Raw genomic sequence first — 20,154 nt, forward strand, 5'->3', positions numbered from 1 at the left:
TGGAAATATGTTGTCCGTCTTTTATCCTTGCAGGGTCGAAATTGTTGGACTCCCACCCCAGCAGCACTGTGAGAGGACCTTGAGTAGACCAATCAAGCTCAAGGACACTTAGGGTTGGCAATCTGTCACCCAGATCCTGAAACTAATTAATATTTAAAAAGAGAATATTCCCAAACTATGAAAGCCGCTGTGCAAATCTCAATCTTATCCAAACCCCTATTATAGCTATTCCTTTTGTCCTCTCCAACGTTTTATCTGCAACTTAAAACCTACCCCCAAGATTTACCCCTCATTTCTGGCAGTTTGGATGCCTTTTTAAAAAGAAACTCTTATCAGCAGACATTAGCAAAGCAATCCACAAAAGAGGAGTTGCACACCTATTTCTTCCTTCAGCTGTCTGACACACAATGCTGTCGAGCCACGACTACCCATACCATATTTTTATTTCACTATGGCTTCACAACTCCAGAATTTCATAGGTGTCTGAGTAGAGGCAAAAGTTAACAGTGCCCATTCCATGGTTGCTCTGCAGAAAGCAAACCAATAGGAAGGATTGAATTGTTCAAATCCAAATTAATCCCTTTCCAAAGTTTGTTAATTTCCTTTGCCTACCTGCATATGCCAGTCTATCTTCTCGTTCCGCTCTACAATGGTTTTGTGAATGATGACTGCTGATTTGGGCAGGTGGGGCAAGGGGAAGCAGTTTGAAAAAAAATTTCCATCCTTATCTCCACAAAAAACTCCTGGAAGCAAATCAACAGCATCAATTTCTAACTTACGGCAATCCCCCCCCACTTCTTGTCACCTCCCTCTGCTGCCCCTCCTCCTCCTCCTCATTCTCCCAGTCCACTGTCCTCTTTTATCAGATTCCTTCTTTAGCCCTTTACCTTTTTCACCCATCACCTCCCCGCTTCACTTCATTTCACATCCCCATCCATCTACCAACCCCCCTCACCTTCTTATTGTAGTTCCTTCCCAGTTCTGATGAAGAGCCTTCACCTGAAACATTGATTCATTATTCCATTTCATAGATGCTGCCTGACCTGCTGAGTTCCTCCAGCATTTTGTGTGTGTTACTCTGGGAGTAATTCATAATTTCTTTTAAATTCAAAGAACCCATGCAGATATTTTCCCATTAGGTCAAAAATTACTTTCCAAACAATTGTAATATAACAATAATTCCAGTGAGCACCACAAATTGTTGCTTGTTCCTGAACCATGGCAGACACTGAATTAAAGGCAGCTTTCACAGATACTTGTCAATGCAGGAGTATGGCTTCAAAGGTTATAAATCTGGCTGAGCTAGGAGTTAACTGCCTCCCTTTGGTATGAACTACTGGGAAAGAACTGATGTCTGCGGGTTAAAGGCTACTTTGACAAAGAACTGAAATCGTAGCTTCTGGAGGATTGGTTCTAAGTTTTGAAGCACAGATCAGGTGGCCAGTCCAGATACTGGACTCCAGCAATTCCAGAGGATGGAAGTCAGGTCAGCAGGTACCGAGAACAAAGACCTCTGATCCCCAAGGACGACGACTGGTTGGCAGGTCCTTAGAAAAAGGACTGTGATCCCTGAATGGGTTGGGGGGGGGGGGGGGGTTAGAAATGGGTTTTGTTATTTTGTCTATCTTGTTATGTTGGCTGAACACTGTGGGTATGCTATGTTAAGATCAGAAGCGTGGTGACACTTGTAGGCTTCCCCTAGCATATCCTCATTCCCCTCTGCTATCAAGTCCTTCAAGATGGTCGAATCTAAATTGTGCTGGACAATTACCAACATAGGCAATTCTTACATGTCACAATGCATCAGATGGGACACACTTATACACTGACATGGAAAACAAACCAAATACAACGGGCTAAATGATAAAATAGCTTTATTATGGACAGGATGACAATATTATAGAGGCTGACAGTGTGTTCATGAAAAATACCTTGTAGTGGAAAATACTTCTAGTTGAGTAGAGATTTTCCTTAAGGTGAGAAAGCTCTTCCCCCACCAATGAAGAATTGGACCCAAGTATGAGGAGGCATATAAATATATATATATATGGAACTGGTGTGGGAGTGGGGAGGGTTGGGAGAAGCAAATTATGCAACTTCCATCTTGTGCATAAGCAATACAGGAATTATTTCTGGACATTCAATTTCATCAGTGGATTGTTGATACAGGTAGATAGATAATTTACATAAATGAAGGAATGGTGAAACACATTTTTTGGGGCAACCAAAATAAAAGTGCACGTCCACATTTCTAAAAATGGGAACGCAATTAAGTAACTAACAAAGGAAATTAATTAGACTGAAGAGCCTATATGTTTAGCTGGAAAACCTCACCGGTCCTTTATTATGAACAAATGCACTTTAGGATAACCAAATGAGCATGGAAGTTTGAGAGGACAACTTCATTATCAATGAACACAACACAAAAATCCATCTCCTTGAATAGTTGAGTCTTTCTGATGGACTTTTTTTGGAATTTCATGGGATCATTGACAGAGAGCTGTCATTACTTGGTGTCAATGTCTAAAAGATCAGATAACTTGGCTAAATTTATACACTATAAATGCATCAATTTCTGAAATATCAGAATTTTATTACCAATAAAATCTATCGCTTTCCATTTCAGAAAAAAGAGATGAATACATCACAGAATAACAACTGCCTTTTCACAAGAAAAAAATCTTTTTAGAAGGTATCAAATAACCATGATGCTTAGAAGCCTCTCCAATGCAGTTTGATCAAAACATACCGTAATCACTTTTTTAAAAAAAACGCAGGTAAAAGTAGCAAACGTGGCCAACACACAGACTCAGTCACTGCATTGATGGTCCTTCTAAATACATACCACTGTCAGTCTTAAGGATGGTCCATTTTGAAATACTTAATATGCCCAGATATGCATTCTTAAAATATTTCCCTTCCCAACTAGCTTGCTACTTGACCAAGAAATAGGACATTTTAGCAAGCTAACTTTATAGCAGGATTCTCTATATGAAGTCAGCTGAAGTCAAACATTCTCAATGTTGAGACATTTTCTAAAAAGGAAATAGTTTAATTTAATGCCATTTTTGTCCTCCAGCACAAAGAATCACTGCTGTAAAATTACCTTATTCTCGTGTCCAGCAGTGTTTGATTGGGGTCAAGATCATGCTGATAAAAACTATGGTGTGTCACTTGAAAACCAAATTAGCAAGATCTCTTAAAACAGCGCTGTGCTACATTCTAGTCTCATACCATCAACCCAAGGCTCATATACCAGTTTAATGAAGTGTTAATGCCAAGGTTTATTAATTACAAAAGAAATCCCAAGAGTAAAATCACCCCAACAATAATACTATTAACATTCCATTGCTGTGTTTACAATCTGTCTTCTCCAGGCCATTAAATTTAAAATGTACTTTTAGTAAAAGGATTAGACATTCAAATATCCAATGTTAAAGTCCCATTTAAGACACAAATCTACTACTGTGCTTAAAAAGTATACCTTTTTGTAACTGTAGTTAAAAATGTCAGTGTTTATCTAAGTGCTAAACAAATGCCTTAAATGTATAATTATTCACAACTCCAGATGAAGTGTTGCTGTACGCCATTAAATTTACTGATGATTCAAATATACCTTAAAGCTTCATAAACAGTTCTTTAAGGAGAAATGAGTTCACTGACCACATGGCTGCTGGCACGTCTAATACAGTCAGGCAGCTAGAACATTAATCAACTACAGATATTGTTTCCCATATGTAAACATTCAGTTTTATTGTACAATTGTTTAAGAGGCTTTTTTCCCTTATTGTTTAACAAATGTTTGGCATATTATCTTTGAAAATACTCGACTGTTGGACTTTTACAGCTCCTTTGAGCATGGAATTGCTGCAGCTTGCCACTCCACTCTATAGGCACTCCTGCCAGCTACCCAGCACAGAAAATGAACTTCAACTTTCGTCTAGGTACTGTGTGCCAAATCCTCCAAGAGCGGGAAATATACCCAAAGCCAGCTTTACCCAGGCCTGCCTGGATAAACAAGGCAGCTCTAGGATAACAGAAATTAACTTAAGGAAAGAGATAAACAATAAATCCCTTGGACCTAAGCACGGCTGTTTCAGAATTGTAATCTCCACAAACTAAGTACAGCAGCGTGCTGGGCAGCAAATGTTAACCCAATGTCTGGCAGTGTCATAGACACTAATTGAAAATACAGGGTCTGAAGTAGAATACAGAACACTATCATACAAATACTTTGGCCAGTGCATCTGCCCCAGCACTAGCTATATAACATTTGGAAGGATGGAATGCCACATCATGGATAGACTCATCAAACTTCTTACGATGTGCAGTGAATTCCTGGATGCAGGTCTTTGTCTCAAGGCTCCACAAACGTATTGAAGAGTCATGACCTTTTAAAGAGGAGAAAAACATTGTTGATTAGTAAATGACAATATTCATCAGACACATGGTCTGTAAAGTGTGAATAACTACCTTGTGTTGAACCATTCTCAGAAACAAGTTAACAAAAAATGAAAAATATAAAAGCCTGAATGTATCAGCCACACTAGAAGATGATTTAGAACATTAGCTTTGTCATATCTATTTGAAGCATACAGTGAAAAGCATTGTTTGCATCAACAACCACAGTCATAGGGTGTGCTGGGGATATCCCACAAGTACCGCCATGGTTCTAGCACCAATATAGCATACCCATAATTTACTAAGCCCTAACCTGTACACCTTTGGAATGTAGGAGAGAAACTGGAGCACTTGGAGGAAACAAACAGTCACGGGAGAACGTACAAACTCCTTTCAGACAGTGGTGGAAATTGAACTTCCACCGCAGATCACTGGTGCTGTAAAGCTTTAAGTTAATTGCTATGTTACCGTGTGCTCCATATTATGTTTCAAAGTCCAAGCCACTTGGTAGGCTTACATGTTCTCAGATTATGGCTGCTAAGAGGCTGAATCTCATTCCCTCCATCAACCACTCCCCTACATCAAGTAATTTAAATCCTCAAAAGGGAGCTGTGTGCACAGAGCTGTCAGAAGCTTAATCTGCACTGACTCAAAAGAGGACATTTGCACAAGCATCAATTGACATCCAGGACTGCTGTGCCTCAATACAAGGCAACTAGCCCAATAGTGTTCAGATTTTACAATCTAACTCCCCCTTTTAAGAAGCAAGACACCCAGTACCCCAACAGGGATAAATGCTGCACCATGTTAGTTATTGCACTGTTCAAAAAAGATTAGTGCTCAGAAAAGAACTACTGCGGTTCTTTCAAGAATATCCAAGGCAGTATGTCTAAGGCTGCTGAAGACTTTCATTCACAACAAAAAGAAGATGAAAACAATGAACAGCCTTGGCTCTATTTTCAAGAGCTATAGGTTTAGATGACTGTTTACCATTGTATAGATAGTGGAATTGTGTCAGTTGTGTTAAACATTATTCCTATAGCTTTCAGTTCCAAGGGTTAATGGGTGAATACATTTAATTAGTTCAGGTACCAAACTAATTTAATTAGTTACTTACTGCCAGACATCAGATACAAGCCATTTGGATCCACAGCCAAACTTGTGACAGCATCCAAATGAGCTACCATTGAATGAAGAATTTTTCCTGGAAATACAAATTGTTGAAGTGTTAGAATGAAACGAATGATATGACAGGGTAGAAGAGAGTCTTCTGGTCATTAAGACTGTACAAGCACTAGATGTTAAAGTGAAAATATCCACCTTAAACCCAATTCCCTACATCCTAATATATTTTGACATTCTTAGGGATTCAAATACTAATCTAGGCTGACATGCAAGTGTAATAACTAACTGCTATGCACTACTACAGATGCCAGTGTTTGCAATGCCAGAAAAGGACCCTACCCACCTATTCCAAAGAGTTAAAAAGTTACTCAGGCAGTTAGCAAAGAAGTAAATACCCGAGGGCATAGCAAAAGCATCTGTACAACCGTCAAGTGATTGAATCTGGAGACATCCGTTTGACTGGACAATGTTACCGCTTCTGAAGAGTGAACAAAACTGTCTTCACATCTTCATTAATTCTTCTGGCTTCATGAGAGAGACCAAGGGGCTTGTGATACGGCTAATCCTCTTGAACTATTTTTCATACTATGAAAACTTTAAAATTCCAATAACGTATGAGTTTTCTTCACAGAAGAAATAACCAAAACTTTTTTTGCTGGACATGCCTAAACCTATGGGAACATATTGCTACAATGACACCATCAGGATTAGCAACTCCATGTGAAGAAAAGCACTGAAGAGCATAATGCAAAGCAGTTTTTAAAAAGCAGAACTTGGTGATGCAGTGATGCTGGGGAGAACTGAAGCCTCCCCATTGTTCATAAAATAATTAGCACAGGAAATTCAAACTGAACGAATAAATAGTTTCCTACCTGTGTTATTGTCAAAGAATTTTATGTATCTGTCCTCATGGGCTGTTATAGTAACAGGAAGTGTAGGATGACTAATGACTTTATTTATTTGGCATGTAGATGAAGCTGAATGGGCAAATAGAAAAATCATTAATAATATTATTTAAATTCTTAATTGCAATTTATTTTCCCCAACTATATTTTAGAAACACAAAATAAATATTTGTAAAGAAAATTGTAAACATTGATATTATTTTTACCATGCTTCACCATTATAATCTTTGGCACTTAGTGCAAATAACCAAACCATACAGGCATCAATAAAACTTCCCTTAAAACTGACTGAATTTACGAGGATGAAAATAATTAAATTCAAAATGAAATTTAGAGGAAAAATCTTTTCTTCTACACAGACTAAACCAATGTTGAAACAGGAACTCTGCTGCTCATTATGAATCCAAAAAACAAATTCTAATGGGTTTTATTGCAGTAGGTGCATATCACCCTCTACCGAAGTACTGACTCAGGTTAATCTTATTTCACTTTAGCTGAGGGAATAAAAACCATGTTCAATTGCTCTTTCTCAGCTAACAAGAGATAGGTAATAGATTCATTGAAGCAATTTTTCTCCTGAATTGTACATCATACAGCTATTATGTTCAGTGGGGCATTCAGAAACCTTCATTTTAAACAGCAATACAGGTTAGATGGGGCGATTTCAGAAAAATAATATGGTACATCAAGGATTCAATCATAAGCAGAAAAAAACAAGTACTTTGACTTGAGCAATGTAACATAATATTTCTAACTGAATTAATTTTTAAGATTGTGATTGAAATGATGAAAATGGTGCGAGGAGTGGAGGATACATGTATTGATATCCCATTGATGGTCAATCTCAGCTGTTACATTCCAAGAAGATAGATAGCAGAAATCATATACAGTATGTTCCATGAAATAGCAAAGGGAAGCCTGCTTCGAGCCAAACACATCATTCTCCACAGTAGCAGGGGCCTGAGAACAATATACCAGTACTTCCCACTCAATAAATATCAAACTACCAAAAATGAAAATCTGTATAATAAAGGAACTTCACATCCATGTTAGTATCTTACCAGTTGAAACTGCTAAGAGACACAGAGACTGAAGCTGCTGGAATCTGGAGCAGCACAAAATACACTGGATGAACTCTGAGGGTCAGGCATCATTTATGTATGGAAATGGACAGTTGGCATTACACATTGAGACCCTTTATCTGAGGATCTTGACCCCAAATATGTAATGCTACCTGACCTGCTGAGTTCCTCCAGCAGTTTTACTCATTGACTTTTCGCTTCTCAAAGCAAAAATGTCTGATCTAAAGTAATTAGCTCTGGAATTGCATATATTTTATTTAAGATATTTAGCTTTTGTGCACATTCAGAAGGATGCTCATTAAAAAGTACTAAAGCACAGGGAACTTTCCATTTCTGAACACGCTGTCAACATTAAGGTTAGATACAACACAGTAATGTTCCCTCAAAATGATCCTGTATCACTATATAAAATGTCCTCTGCTGCATCAGTCTACAGGGATTTTTCCCCCCCCAAGAATAAAGAATATGAGATGTCAGGATAAAAGTATTTTAAAAAGTGGATTGGGTGACATGAGAAAGGAAACTAGTTTCCATCTTCATTTGTACTGCATACAATATCACTTCCTCAAAGGTCAAATAAAAGTTCTTAATGAGACAATAGGTCAGCATGATCATGCAGTGGTTAGCAAAACATTACGACAGCAACAGCGACCCAGGTTCAATTCTACCACTGTCTGTACGGAGTGTGTGTGTTCTCTCCGTGACTGCATGGGTATTATAGAAACATAGAAAACCTGCAGCACAATACAGGCCCTTCAGCCCACAATGCCGTTTCCTTCAGATGCTCCAGTTACCTCCTACATTCCAAAGATACATGGGTTAGTAGAGTAATTGGTCACATGGGTTTAATTGGGTAGCACTGGCTCGTTGGGCCAGGACTTGCTGAATTGCTAAATCAAATAAAATAGGAAATAAAGTATAATCTAAGTGAAGTCCTGATGAAGGGTCTCGGCCTGAAATGTCGACTGTACTCTTTTCCATAGATGTTGCCTGGCCTGCTGAGTTCCTCCAGCATTTTGTGTGTGTTGACAGGAACCCTGAAAGGAGCTGTAGGCATTTTAAAGAATAGAAGCAGGGGCCAATGACACAATTAAATTTTAGATCCTAGAGTGAATAGAACAAAGCATTTGGGCTGAAGATGCATCAACATTCAAGATTACTACAGGAAGTGGAAAAGAAAATAATCATGACTACACTCACTTGGAAAGTAAAGTCAATATTTTTCTGACCAGGTTGAATTGTCTTATTTTGTGATTTAAACGTTCCTTCTCAGGTCTATGTTGTGACATGATCAAACAGGATTTATCTAGTTAGTGAAATTAATAAACAATTTACATGTGACAAATTAAATGATACTTAGCAATAATTGAAATTTATCTTCATTTCAACAGAGGGAACAGGAAAGTATTGCTCTTCAAATGATAAATCAAATTAACCAGAATTTCATAACACCATTCCCAAAATTAGCCATCAGCATTTAAAATTGTTAAAACCAGCTTTTCACGATGTTGCTAATTTTACTACTTCTGGAAGTGAGATATTCTTTACAATAGGAAACATACCATCAACACAAGACTCAAAGGTGAGGAATCGTTGGCATGTCTCCATGTCAAATATGCTGGTCTGTCCATTTACAAATGATGATACCAAATGAGAAGGATCACTGCAGACTATGTCAACAGAGGTAGGGATTCCAGATTCTGTAGGAGAAAAACAGAACTGTTTACTTTACACCAAAATTAGTCTTTAGAACAATACATTTCTGCCATTAACATACAATAAAGTTGAATCCATTATTATACTTAAGATACCTTCTAAAATATGAAATATCATGTCAACTAAGGCCCAGATATCTACTGTTTTCCCCTGGATTGTAGCTGAGGTTGGCAAAGAAATTCTCCATCAGTTGAATGTACTGCCAGGATGCCACTGGATATGGAGCTCCAGGATTTAAGAGTGATTTTGATCACTGTATTTAATGCATAAGATACATTTGTGAGCACTTACTATCAATATTTTTCATTCAAAATATTGTTGGGAATTGAGGGCCTGTGTTATAGGGAAAGGTTGAATAGGTTAGGACTTATTCCCTGGAACAGAGGAATGAGGGGATATTTGATGGAGGTACAGGGTGTATTATAAAGTTATGAGTGGTATAGCTAGGGTATAAGCAGGCTTTTTCCACCGAGGCTAGGTGAGACTAGAACTAGAGGTCATGGGTTAAAGGTGAAAAGGTGAGAAGAGGAACCTGAAAAGAACTTCTTCACTCAGAGGGTGGAATGAGCTGCCAACAGAAGTGGTGGATGCAGATGTGATTTCAACATGCAAGTGAAGTTTGGGTAAGTACATGGAGGGAAAGGGTATGGAGGGCTCAGGAACAATGTGCAGGTTGATGGAACTAGACAGAATAGTTCTTTGGCACAGACTAGATGGGCCAAAGGGCCTGTTTCTGTGCTGTAGCTCTCTATGACTGTAAAATATAGACAGAAGAAAATTGAAATTAGGATATATTACTTTAATGTGGGTTAAAATTACATCTGTAAATCTTGGTCTACTTAGCCCCACCCTCTAACTCCCCTTATCCCAAAAAATATATTGTCACTCAATACCGGTTGATCATCCCTTATCCAAAATCTGATTTTTTTTTTGAGTGCTGATGTGACATCACAAATGAAAAATTCCATGAGACGCTGGGAAGGTTCCTAGGCAATGCACAGGTTTTTGTACACCACAGACAGTTCTCAAAAGTGAGGTCATACATGTAATGAACAGAAGTTAATGAAAAACAGAAAAACACTGCATGAAGCAAAACATCAGAATCAGAAACAAGTTTACTATCACCGGCATGTGTCGTGAAATTTATCAGCAGCAGCAAGCAGTACAATCCTATATATGATAATACAGAAAGAAACCCTTCAACTTCCTCACTCAGCCGTCAGCAGTCTGTCATCCATTTTCATTTGGTCACCCAATCACATACATTAACTCCCTCCACTCTTCATCAGAAACAAGTTTACTATCACCAGCATGTGTCGTGAAATTTATTAACTTAGCAGCATCAAGCAGTACAATCCTATATATGATAATATATAAAGATATCAATTCCAGTAAGTATATGTATATTAAATAGATTAAAAATAGTGCAAAAGAGAAATAATATACAAAAAATTGAGGTGGTGTTCATGTCCATTTAGGAATCGTATGGCAGAGGGGAAGAAGCTGCTCCTGAATTGCTAAGTGTGTACCTTGAGGCTTCTGTACCTCCTTCCTGATGATAACAATGAGAAAAGGGCATGCCCTGGATGATGGGGATCCTTAATAATGGATGCTGCCTTTCTGAGGCACCGCTCCTTGAAGATGTCTTGGACCGAAGAAGGGTAGTACCCAAGATGGAGCTGATTAATTTTATAACTTTCTGTAGCTTCTTTCGGTCCTGTTTGCAGTTGCTCCCCCCCTCCCATACCAGACAATGATGCAGCTTGTCAGAACGTTCCCCACAGTACATATATAGTGTTTTAGGTGACAAACCAAATATCTTCAAACTCCGAATGAAATATAGCCACTGTCTTGCCTTCTTTACAGCTGCATTGATATGTTGAGACCAGGTTAGATCCTCAGAGATCTTGACAGCAAGGGACCTGAAATTGTTCACTCTCTCCACTTCTGATCCCTTTATGAGGACTGGTTTGTGTTCCCTTGCCTTACCCTTCCTGAAGTCTACAATCAGGTCCTGAAAAAAGACTACAGGGAGTTAGGAATGAAGTTGAGAAGCAGGACCGCCAAGGTAGTAATCTCTGGATTACTGCCTGTGCCACGCAACAGTGAGTATAGGAATAGAATGAGGTGGAGGATAAATGCATGGCTGAGGGATTGGAGCAGGGGGCAGGGATTCAGATTTCTAGATCATTGGGATCTCTTTTGGGGCAGGTGTGACCTGTACAAAAAGGATGGGTTGCACTTGAATCCCTGGGGGACCAATATCCTGGCGGGTAGGTTTGCTAAGGCTACCGGGGAGAGTTTAAACTAGAATTGTTGGGGGGTGGGAACCGAACTGAAGAGACTGGGGAAGAGGCGGTTGGCTCACAAATAGAGAAAGCTTGTAGACAGTGCGAGAGGGAGGATAGGCAGGTGATAGAGGAAGGACGCACTCAGATGGATGGTTTGATATATGTCTATTTTAACGCAAGGAGTATTGTGAACAAAGCAGATGAGCTTAGAGTGTGGATCAGTACTTGAAGCTATGATATGGTGGCCATTACAGAGACTTGGATGTATCATCAGCAGATTTATAGATGGTATTTGAGCTATACCTAGCCATACAGTCATGGGTATAGAGCGAGTAGAGCAGAGGGCTAAGCACACATCCCTGAGGTGCACCAGTGTTGATCGTCAGTAAGGAGGAGATATTATTACCAATCCACTCAGGCTGTGGTCTTCCGGTTGGATCTTGATTGTGCTTTGTCATCGTTGGAGTTTAACAGTATACTTATCATGAAGCAAGCAAAGATCTATCATAACAAACTCGAAATTGAAGGTATTTGTGAATATTCAGCAGGCTGGCTGCAGAAATTTAAGAAAAGGAACAGCACTAAGTTTTTAAAGCGTCTGCTGATCCTAAAACTCTAGCACCGGAACAAATCTATGATGCTGATTGTTTTACACCTTACATAACAGCATTAAATTTTTAAAGCATCACTGATGAAAAATCTACTAGGACAAGTCCATAATGCTGATTGTTTTTATGTTACATGAAATCCAAAAAAAAAAGCAAAATACAAATACAGTGAACTGTAACCCTTTAATCAGAGCATGACATTGTAGGTGGAAACGAAGTCTGCTGTTGTGTGTTGCTGTTCAACAGCTGAATCAGGTATTCTCCCAATGCTGCTGTGCTGTTTTCATTACGCTCCACACATATTAATGGTATGTGAAAATTTTTACTGTTAAGCAAATAAGTCTGATGAATGAAGACCGTTTTACTGGTAGCACATAAATTCAAAGCTGCAAATGATAGCAATCCCAAACTAACGCATTTATTCCAAAATCCGAAACACTTCAGGTGAGAGGTACTCAACCTGTAATGCCCATTAAGCTCTTACCTTTGTTTTCATTGAATACACAGAGCGAAGGTGCAATTTCATTGGCATTCCACAGCCGCAGGGTCCCATCAGCTGAACAAGACAGGAGGCGTTGATGTGCTGCACTGTACACCAAACCCCAAATAGCATCAGTGTGTCCTTCCAAAGCACCTCGCAACACAGAAGGATCTATAACAAATACATTTCTTAATTTGGAAAATAAATCTGATGCTCACAAGTTCACATCCACATTGATTGTCCTGTACTTCTCTGTAAATTGCGTTTTTTTTTTGTCAAATGGAGCAGTAATGATGATTTGAAGAGAAAATACCATGTAGTAAGTACAAACAAAAGCCAGAATTCCACAGACTAATTCTTTGGGTGAGGCTCACTTTTTTGGACATGGAGGTAATACTCAGCTTAGCCTTGGAAATAATTCCAGGCTGCAGATACCTGGAATTATTCATGGGAGGCCACTAAAATCCTGTGCTTAAGAAGAGAGGAGCTCATCTATTTTTTTAAGCTACTTTCTCCACCCAGCAGAAGGCAAGAAGATTTGCCTATATTATAGGTTTCCCAAAAAGTGAGACATTTGTATCTGCACTCATGGCCTTACAGAAGCTGCCTTGGCAACCTTTTACCAGGAGGATATCTCAGGCAGCCCTCCACAAAGCACATGCTGCCTGCAGGCACCATTCTTCCACCTGTCTGTTCAGGTCACTTTTTGCTCCTGGGACACACTCCCCTGCCTTGCTCAATGAGTGGGTGAGAGAGAGAAAACGGGCTGGCTTTGTTGCCCTTGCTGCATCATGATCTTGCTATATTGGAGCCGAAATGTGTAGCAATGTGTGGCAACACTTGCAGGCTGCCAACACATCCTTGGGTTGTGTTGGTTGTTAACGCAGAGCATCACTGTATGCTTCAATGTACATGCGATATGTAAATGAATCTGATTCTTTATGCAGCATCTATTCTTTCTATACCAGTACTCCCTCACAGTTTGAAGACTGTTACTTTATTCTGGTATATTCCTCTAAAAGATGACTAGGCAGCCTCAGAAACTTGTAAAGATCAACAGAAAATACCACAATGAAAATGACAGTGCAGCACCACACAGATATCCCAATAATGCTGCTTTGTGAGTGTCACAGTTGAAGATTTGAACTCTTATGGGGCTTTAAAGAATTAGGGTGAAGTACAACAACATTAAAAGGCAGTAGGTCAAATAACAAAATATGCAGAAATACGCACCGTATGAATCATAGGGATCTATAGTGGAACTGGGGGCATTCCAGCACTGGATTAATCCATCAGTACCTCCACTGAAACACTGCTCCCCACTCGTGCTCATCACAACACACAACACTGGGCCTCTATCCAATGCAGAGGAAATAAAACAAATTTAATTCTCTCTTCCAGTACCTTTCAAGCAGAGCCTTCTTTGCATTACAGGCATTCTCTGGGTTAAACAAGGGCTCTGTTCTTGATAAGTTCCCATAAGCTGATCTCTCCACAAACAGGAAATCTACATTTTCTATACGAGGGGTGATTGATGTTCGTGGCCTAAGGCAGAAGAAGTCAATTTTAGAAAACCTAGCACATTTACTTTTCAATGTAGTCCCCTCCTGCGTTTACACACTTAGTCCAGCTGTTGTGGAGCATAGGGATCTTGGACCTCCAGAAAGTGTCCACAGCAGCAGTGATTGATAAGTTCATGGCCTAAGGTAGAAGGAGATGAGTTATACAGCTGTCGTTACATGCACATGCAGTTCAACTCTTTGAGTGATTACGCAGAAAGTTTGAAGTTAATAACTCATCTCCTTCAGGCCACAAACTTATTAATCACCCCTGATGAGTTATTAACTTCAAACTTTCTGCATAATCACTCAAAGAGTTGACCTGCATGTGCATGTAACGAGAGCTGTATAACTCATCTCCTTCTACCTTAGGCCACAAACTTATCAATCACCCCTGCTGTGGACACTTTCTGGAGGTCCAAGATCCGTATGCTCCACGACCACTGGACTAAGTGTGTAAATGTAGGAGGGGACTATGTTGAAAAATAAATGTGCTAGGTTTTCTAAAATTGACTTCTTCTACCTTAGGCCTTGAACTTATCAATCACCTCTCATAGTTACCCATTCTGTATCACTCTAAACTTACCTATTATAATTCTTTCATTTTTTTGAATATTCACTTCACAACACTAGTCATAATTAAATTAATGTAACACATACTTTATCCAATCAGTGTGTCGAGCTGCAGCTCCTAAGGGACCGTGTTAGGGAACTGGAGTTGCAGCTCGATGACCTTCGTCTGGTCAGGGAGAGTGAGGAGGTGCTAGAGAGGAGCTATAGGCAGGTAGTCACACCGGGGACACAGGAAACAGACAAGTGGGTCATAGTCAGGAGGGGGAAGGGAAAGGTCAGGTACTAGAGAGTACCCCTGTGACTATACCTCTTGACAATAAGTACTCCTGTTTGAGTACTGTTGGGGGAGGGGGAGAGACAGCCTACTTGGGGGAAACAACAGTGGCCGTGCCTCTGGCACAGAGTCCGGCCCTGTGGCTCAGAAGGGTAGGGAAAGGAAGAGGAAGGCAGTAGTGATAGGGGACTCTATAGTTAGGGGGTCAAACATGCGACTCTGTGGACGCAGAAAAGAAACTCGGATGGTAATTTGCCTCCCACGTCCAAAAATCCTGCAGTGGGAGGGAGAACAGCCAGAGGTCGTGGTACATATTGGTACCAATGACATAGGTAGGAAAAGGGAAGAGGTCCTGAAAAAAGACTACAGGGAGTTAGGAATGAAGTTGAGAAGCAGGACCGCCAAGGTAGTAATCTCTGGATTACTGCCTGTGCCACGCAACAGTGAGTATAGGAATAGAATGAGGTGGAGGATAAATGCATGGCTAAGAGATTGGAGCAGGGGGCAGGGATTCAGATTTCTAGATCATTGGGATCTCTTTTGGGGCAGGTGTGACCTGTACAAAAAGGATGGGTTGCACTTGAATCCCTGGGGGACCAATATCCTGGCGGGTAGGTTTGCTAAGGCTACTGGGGAGAGTTTAAACTAGAATTGTTGGGGGGTGGGAACCGAACTGAAGAGACTGGGGAAGAGGCGGTTGGCTCACAAATAGAGAAAGCTTGTAGACAGTGTGAGAGGGAGGATAGGCAGGTGATAGAGAAAGGACGCACTCAGATGGATGGTTTGATATATGTCTATTTTAACGCAAGGAGTATTGTGAACAAAGCAGATGAGCTTAGAGTGTGGATCAGTACTTGAAGCTATGATATGGTGGCCATTACAGAGACTTGGATGGCTCAGGGACAGGAATGGTTACTTCAAGTGCTGGGTTTTAGATGTTTCAGAAAGGACACGGAGGGAGGCAAAAGAGATTGGGGCGTGGTACTATTGATCAGAGATAGTGTCACGGCTGCAGAAAAGGTGGACGTCATGGAGGGATTGTCTACGGAGTCTCTGTGGGTGGAGGTTAGGAACAGAAAGGGGTCAATAACTTTACCGGGTGTTTTTTATAGGCTGCCTCATAGTAACAGGGATATTGAGGAGCAGGTAGGGAAACAGATCTGGAAAGGTGTAATAATAACAACAGAGTTGTCATGATTGGAGATTTTAATTTCCCAACTATCAACTGGCATCCACCTAGAGCAAGGGGTTTAGATGGGGTGGAGTTTGTTAGGTGTGTTCAGGAAGATTTCTTGACACAATATGTAGATAAGCCTACAAGAGGAGAGACTGTACTTGATTTGGTATTGGGAAATGAACCTGGTCAGGTGTCAGATCTCACAGTGGGACAGCATTTTGGAGATAGTGATCATAATTCTATCTCCTTTACAATAGCATTGGAGAGAGATAGGAACAGACAAATTAGAAAAGTGTTTAATTGGAGTAAAGGTAATTATAAGGCTATCAGGCAGGAAACTGGAAGCTTAAATTGGGAACAGTACAGAAGAAATGTGGCAAATGTTCAGATAATATTTGTGTGGAGTTCTGCATAGGTACGTTCCAATGAGACAGGGAAGTTATGGTAAGGTACAGGAACCGTGGTGTACAAAGGCTGTAATAAATCTAGTCAGGAAGAAAAGAAAAACTTACAAAAGGTTGAGAGATCTAGGTAATGTTAGAGATCTAGAAGATTAAAATAGGCTAACAGGAAGGAGCTTAAAAAGGAAATTAGGAGAGCCAGAAGGGGCCATGAGAAGGCCTTGGCAAACAAGATTAAGGAAAACCCCAAGTATTCTACAAGTATGTGAAGAGCAAGAGAAGATGTGAAAAAATAGGACCTATCAAGGGTGACGGTGGAAAAGTGTGCATGGAACTGGAGGAAATAGCAGAGGTACTTAATGAATACTTTACTTCAGTATTCACTATGGAAAAGGATCTTGGTAATTGTAGTGATGACTTACAGCGGACTGAAAAGCTTCAGCATGTAGATATTAAGAAAGAGGATGTGCTGGAGCTTTTTGGAAAGCATCAAGTTGTATAAGTTGCCGGGACCGGATGAGATGTACCCCAGGCTACTGTGGGAGGTGAGGGAGGAGATTGCTGAGCCTCTGACGATAATCTTTCAAACATCAATGGGGATGGGAGAGGTTCCGGAGGATTGGAGGGTTGCAGATGTTGTTCCTTTATTCAAGAAAGGGAGTAGAAATAGCCCAGGAAATCATAGACCAGTGAGTCTTATTTCATTGGTTGGTAAGTTGATGGAGAAGATGCTGAGAGGCAAGATTTATGAACATTTAGAGAGGCATCATATGATTAGGAATAGTCAGCATGGCTTTGTCAAAGGCGATTCATGCCTTATGAGCCTGGTTGAATTTTCTGAGGATGTGACTAAACACATTGATGAAGGTAGAGCAGTAGATGTAGTGTATATGGATTTCAGCAAGGCATTTGACAAGGTACCCCATGCAAGGCTTATTGAGAAAGTAAGGAGGCATGGGATCCAAGGGGACATTGCTTTGTGGATCCAGAACTGGCTTGCCTACAAAAGGCAAAGAGTGGTTGTAGACAGGTCATATTCTGTATGGAGGTCGGTGACCAGTGGTGTGCCTCAGGGATCTGTTCTGGGACTCTTACTCTTCGTGATTTTTATAAATGACCTGGATGAGGAAGTGGAGGGATGGGTGAGTAAGTTTGCTGATGACACAAAGGTTGGAGGTATTGTGGATAATGTGGAGGGCTGTCAGAGGTTAAAACGAGACGTTGATAAGATGCAAAACTGGGCTGAGTGTTGGCAGATGGAGTTCAACTCAGATAAGTGTGAAGTGTTTCATTTTGGTAGGTCAAATATGATGGCAGAATATAGTATTAATGGTAAGACTCTTGGCAGTGTGGAGGATCAGAGGGATCTTGGGGTCTGAGTCCACAGGATGCTCAAAGCTGCTGAGCAGGTTGACTTTGTGATTAAGAAGGCATATGGTCTATTGGCCTTCATTAATTGTGGAATTAAATTTAGGAGCCGAGAAGTAATGTTGCAGCTATCTAGGTCCCTGGTCAGACCCCATTTGGAGTACTGTGCTCAGTTCTGGTTGCCTCATGACAGGAAGGATGTGGAAGCCATAGAAAGGGTGCAGAGGAGATTTACAAGGATGTTGCCTGGATTTGGGAACATGCCTTATGAAAACAGGTTGAGTGAACTCGGCCTTTTCTCCTTGGAGCGACAGAGGATGAGAGGTAACCTGACAGAGGTGTATAAGATGATGAGAGGCATTGATCCTGTGGATAGTCAGAGGCTTTTTCCACGGGCTGAAGTGGTTGCCACAAGAGGACACAGGTTTAAGGTGCTGGGGAGTAGATACAGAGGAGATGTCAGGGGTAAGTTGTTGTTTTTTTTTTTAAACGCAGAGAGTGGTGAGTGCGTGGAATGGGCTGCCAGCAACAGTGGTGGAGGTGGATATGATAGGGTCTTTTAAGAGACTGTTGGATAGCTACACGGAGCTTAGAAAAATAGAGGGCTATGGGTAAGCCTAGTAATTTCTAAGGTAGGGACATGTTTGGCACAGCTTTGTGAGCCGAAGGGCCTGTATTGTGCTGTAGGTTTTCTAAGCTTCAATGTTTTAATTACTAACAAATACTACTAATCACATTATTACTCCTATCTTGAAAAATACTTAAAATGTATGAGAGAACTGTGTAAAGTCAGATCAGCATAAATCTGGGAAGCCCTTGATTATGGAATGTGCAAGATATTCAAACCTACCTGTGAGCTCTGAATGTGTATATGGGTTCTACATCCAGTGATGCACTCCTATGGAGAGAAAGAACATAACTATTAACATTGTCAATGGTTCCAGCAACATAAACTGAAAATGTATGAATTCTAATATTAAAGTCAATTAATACTTTTCCCACAGTAATCCAACAATTTGACTTTGCCTCTCTAGCTATACAACTCACGATATTCTTCTGATGCTCTTATGCTCTTTATATCCATGATCGTGCAGCTAAGCACTATCTACTGAATCACTAATGACACCACTGTGTTTACCGAACCACGGGTGGTGATGAATCAGCATACAGGAGTAAGATAGAACACCTGGCTAAGAGGTGCCACAGCAACAACCTCATACTCAATGAAAACAAACCCAGAGAAAGGGTAAGTCGGTAAACCACATGGCAGTTCTCACTGGTGGGTCAGAGGTGGAAAGAATAAGCAGCTTCAAATCCCTGCATGTTTGGCATGTCCACAAATTCTCAAACAAAATTCCACAAGTACAATGTTGAATGTATCGTTACTGGTTGCCTGATAATTTTATACACAGGAACATAAGAGGCTGCAGAGAGTACTGGACACTGTGGATCATCACAGGCACAGCCCTCCCCAGCTTTGACAGCACCTACACAATGCTCTGCCTCAAGAAGGCCACATCTGTCAAGGAATTCCACCATCGTGCTGCAGGAAGAACAGAAGCCTGAGGTCCCACACTGCCGGGTTCAGGAACAACTACTTCAAATCCTTGGACTAACCTGCACAATTCTAACTCAGCAACAGAACACCACAGATCACCTCTTGCACTTTCATGGACTGGTCTGTGTTTCTGATTGTATTTCTTTTGAATTAGTCTTTTTTATTCTCTGCTTTTCACAGTCTTGGATAATTTATGTATAATCTATGATATATTCTGAGTGTTATCTGAAGCAATGGTCCTGTGATGCTGCTGCAAGTTTTTCCATTGTATCTCACCGTACTTGTGCATGAAAAACTTGACTTGAATTTGAACCTGGAGGTTTCCACAAAAACTAATAGACAAATCATATTTATATTAGCTACAAATTATCTCTTAGCTATAGACCACCTGTATGGAAATCAGAAATACAATGATATACTCTTCTTACATGCATGAAGGCAGTCTCTGGAACACAAGTAGTTAACACCACCCAGGAGCAGCTACCTGTTTGTCTCTCAACCCATTCAACCATTAACATTCTCTCTTTTCATTTATGGCACTGTCTCCAGCAGGCTCTGCAACAACTCACTCTTTGAAATGATCTTCCAAATTATGAACAGCAAGAACTCTTCTAGAATATTGTGACTTTCAAAAC

General features: G+C 40.4%; 1 protein-coding gene across 3 annotated transcripts in view; it reads right to left on the reverse strand.

Annotated features, from left to right (window-relative positions):
- Positions 1-1,857: 1,857 nt before the first annotated feature.
- The window catches only part of strn (striatin, calmodulin binding protein), a 111,766-nt gene continuing 93,469 nt past the window's right edge, over positions 1,858-20,154 (reverse strand). For all 3 annotated transcript variants that reach the window (XM_073056612.1, XM_073056611.1, XM_073056613.1), the window contains 7 exons: positions 18,812-18,859; positions 13,843-13,964; positions 12,613-12,780; positions 9,076-9,213; positions 6,399-6,503; positions 5,519-5,605; positions 1,858-4,391 (listed from right to left, as the gene is read on the reverse strand). In XM_073056612.1, coding sequence (XP_072912713.1) covers positions 4,222-4,391; positions 5,519-5,605; positions 6,399-6,503; positions 9,076-9,213; positions 12,613-12,780; positions 13,843-13,964; positions 18,812-18,859 — 838 coding nt within the window. In that variant the 3' untranslated portion in view covers positions 1,858-4,221. The remainder of the gene's footprint in view (positions 4,392-5,518; positions 5,606-6,398; positions 6,504-9,075; positions 9,214-12,612; positions 12,781-13,842; positions 13,965-18,811; positions 18,860-20,154) is intronic.

This window comes from Hemitrygon akajei, chromosome 9 (genome assembly GCF_048418815.1).
Source record: "Hemitrygon akajei chromosome 9, sHemAka1.3, whole genome shotgun sequence".
NCBI lineage: Eukaryota > Metazoa > Chordata > Chondrichthyes > Myliobatiformes > Dasyatidae > Hemitrygon > Hemitrygon akajei.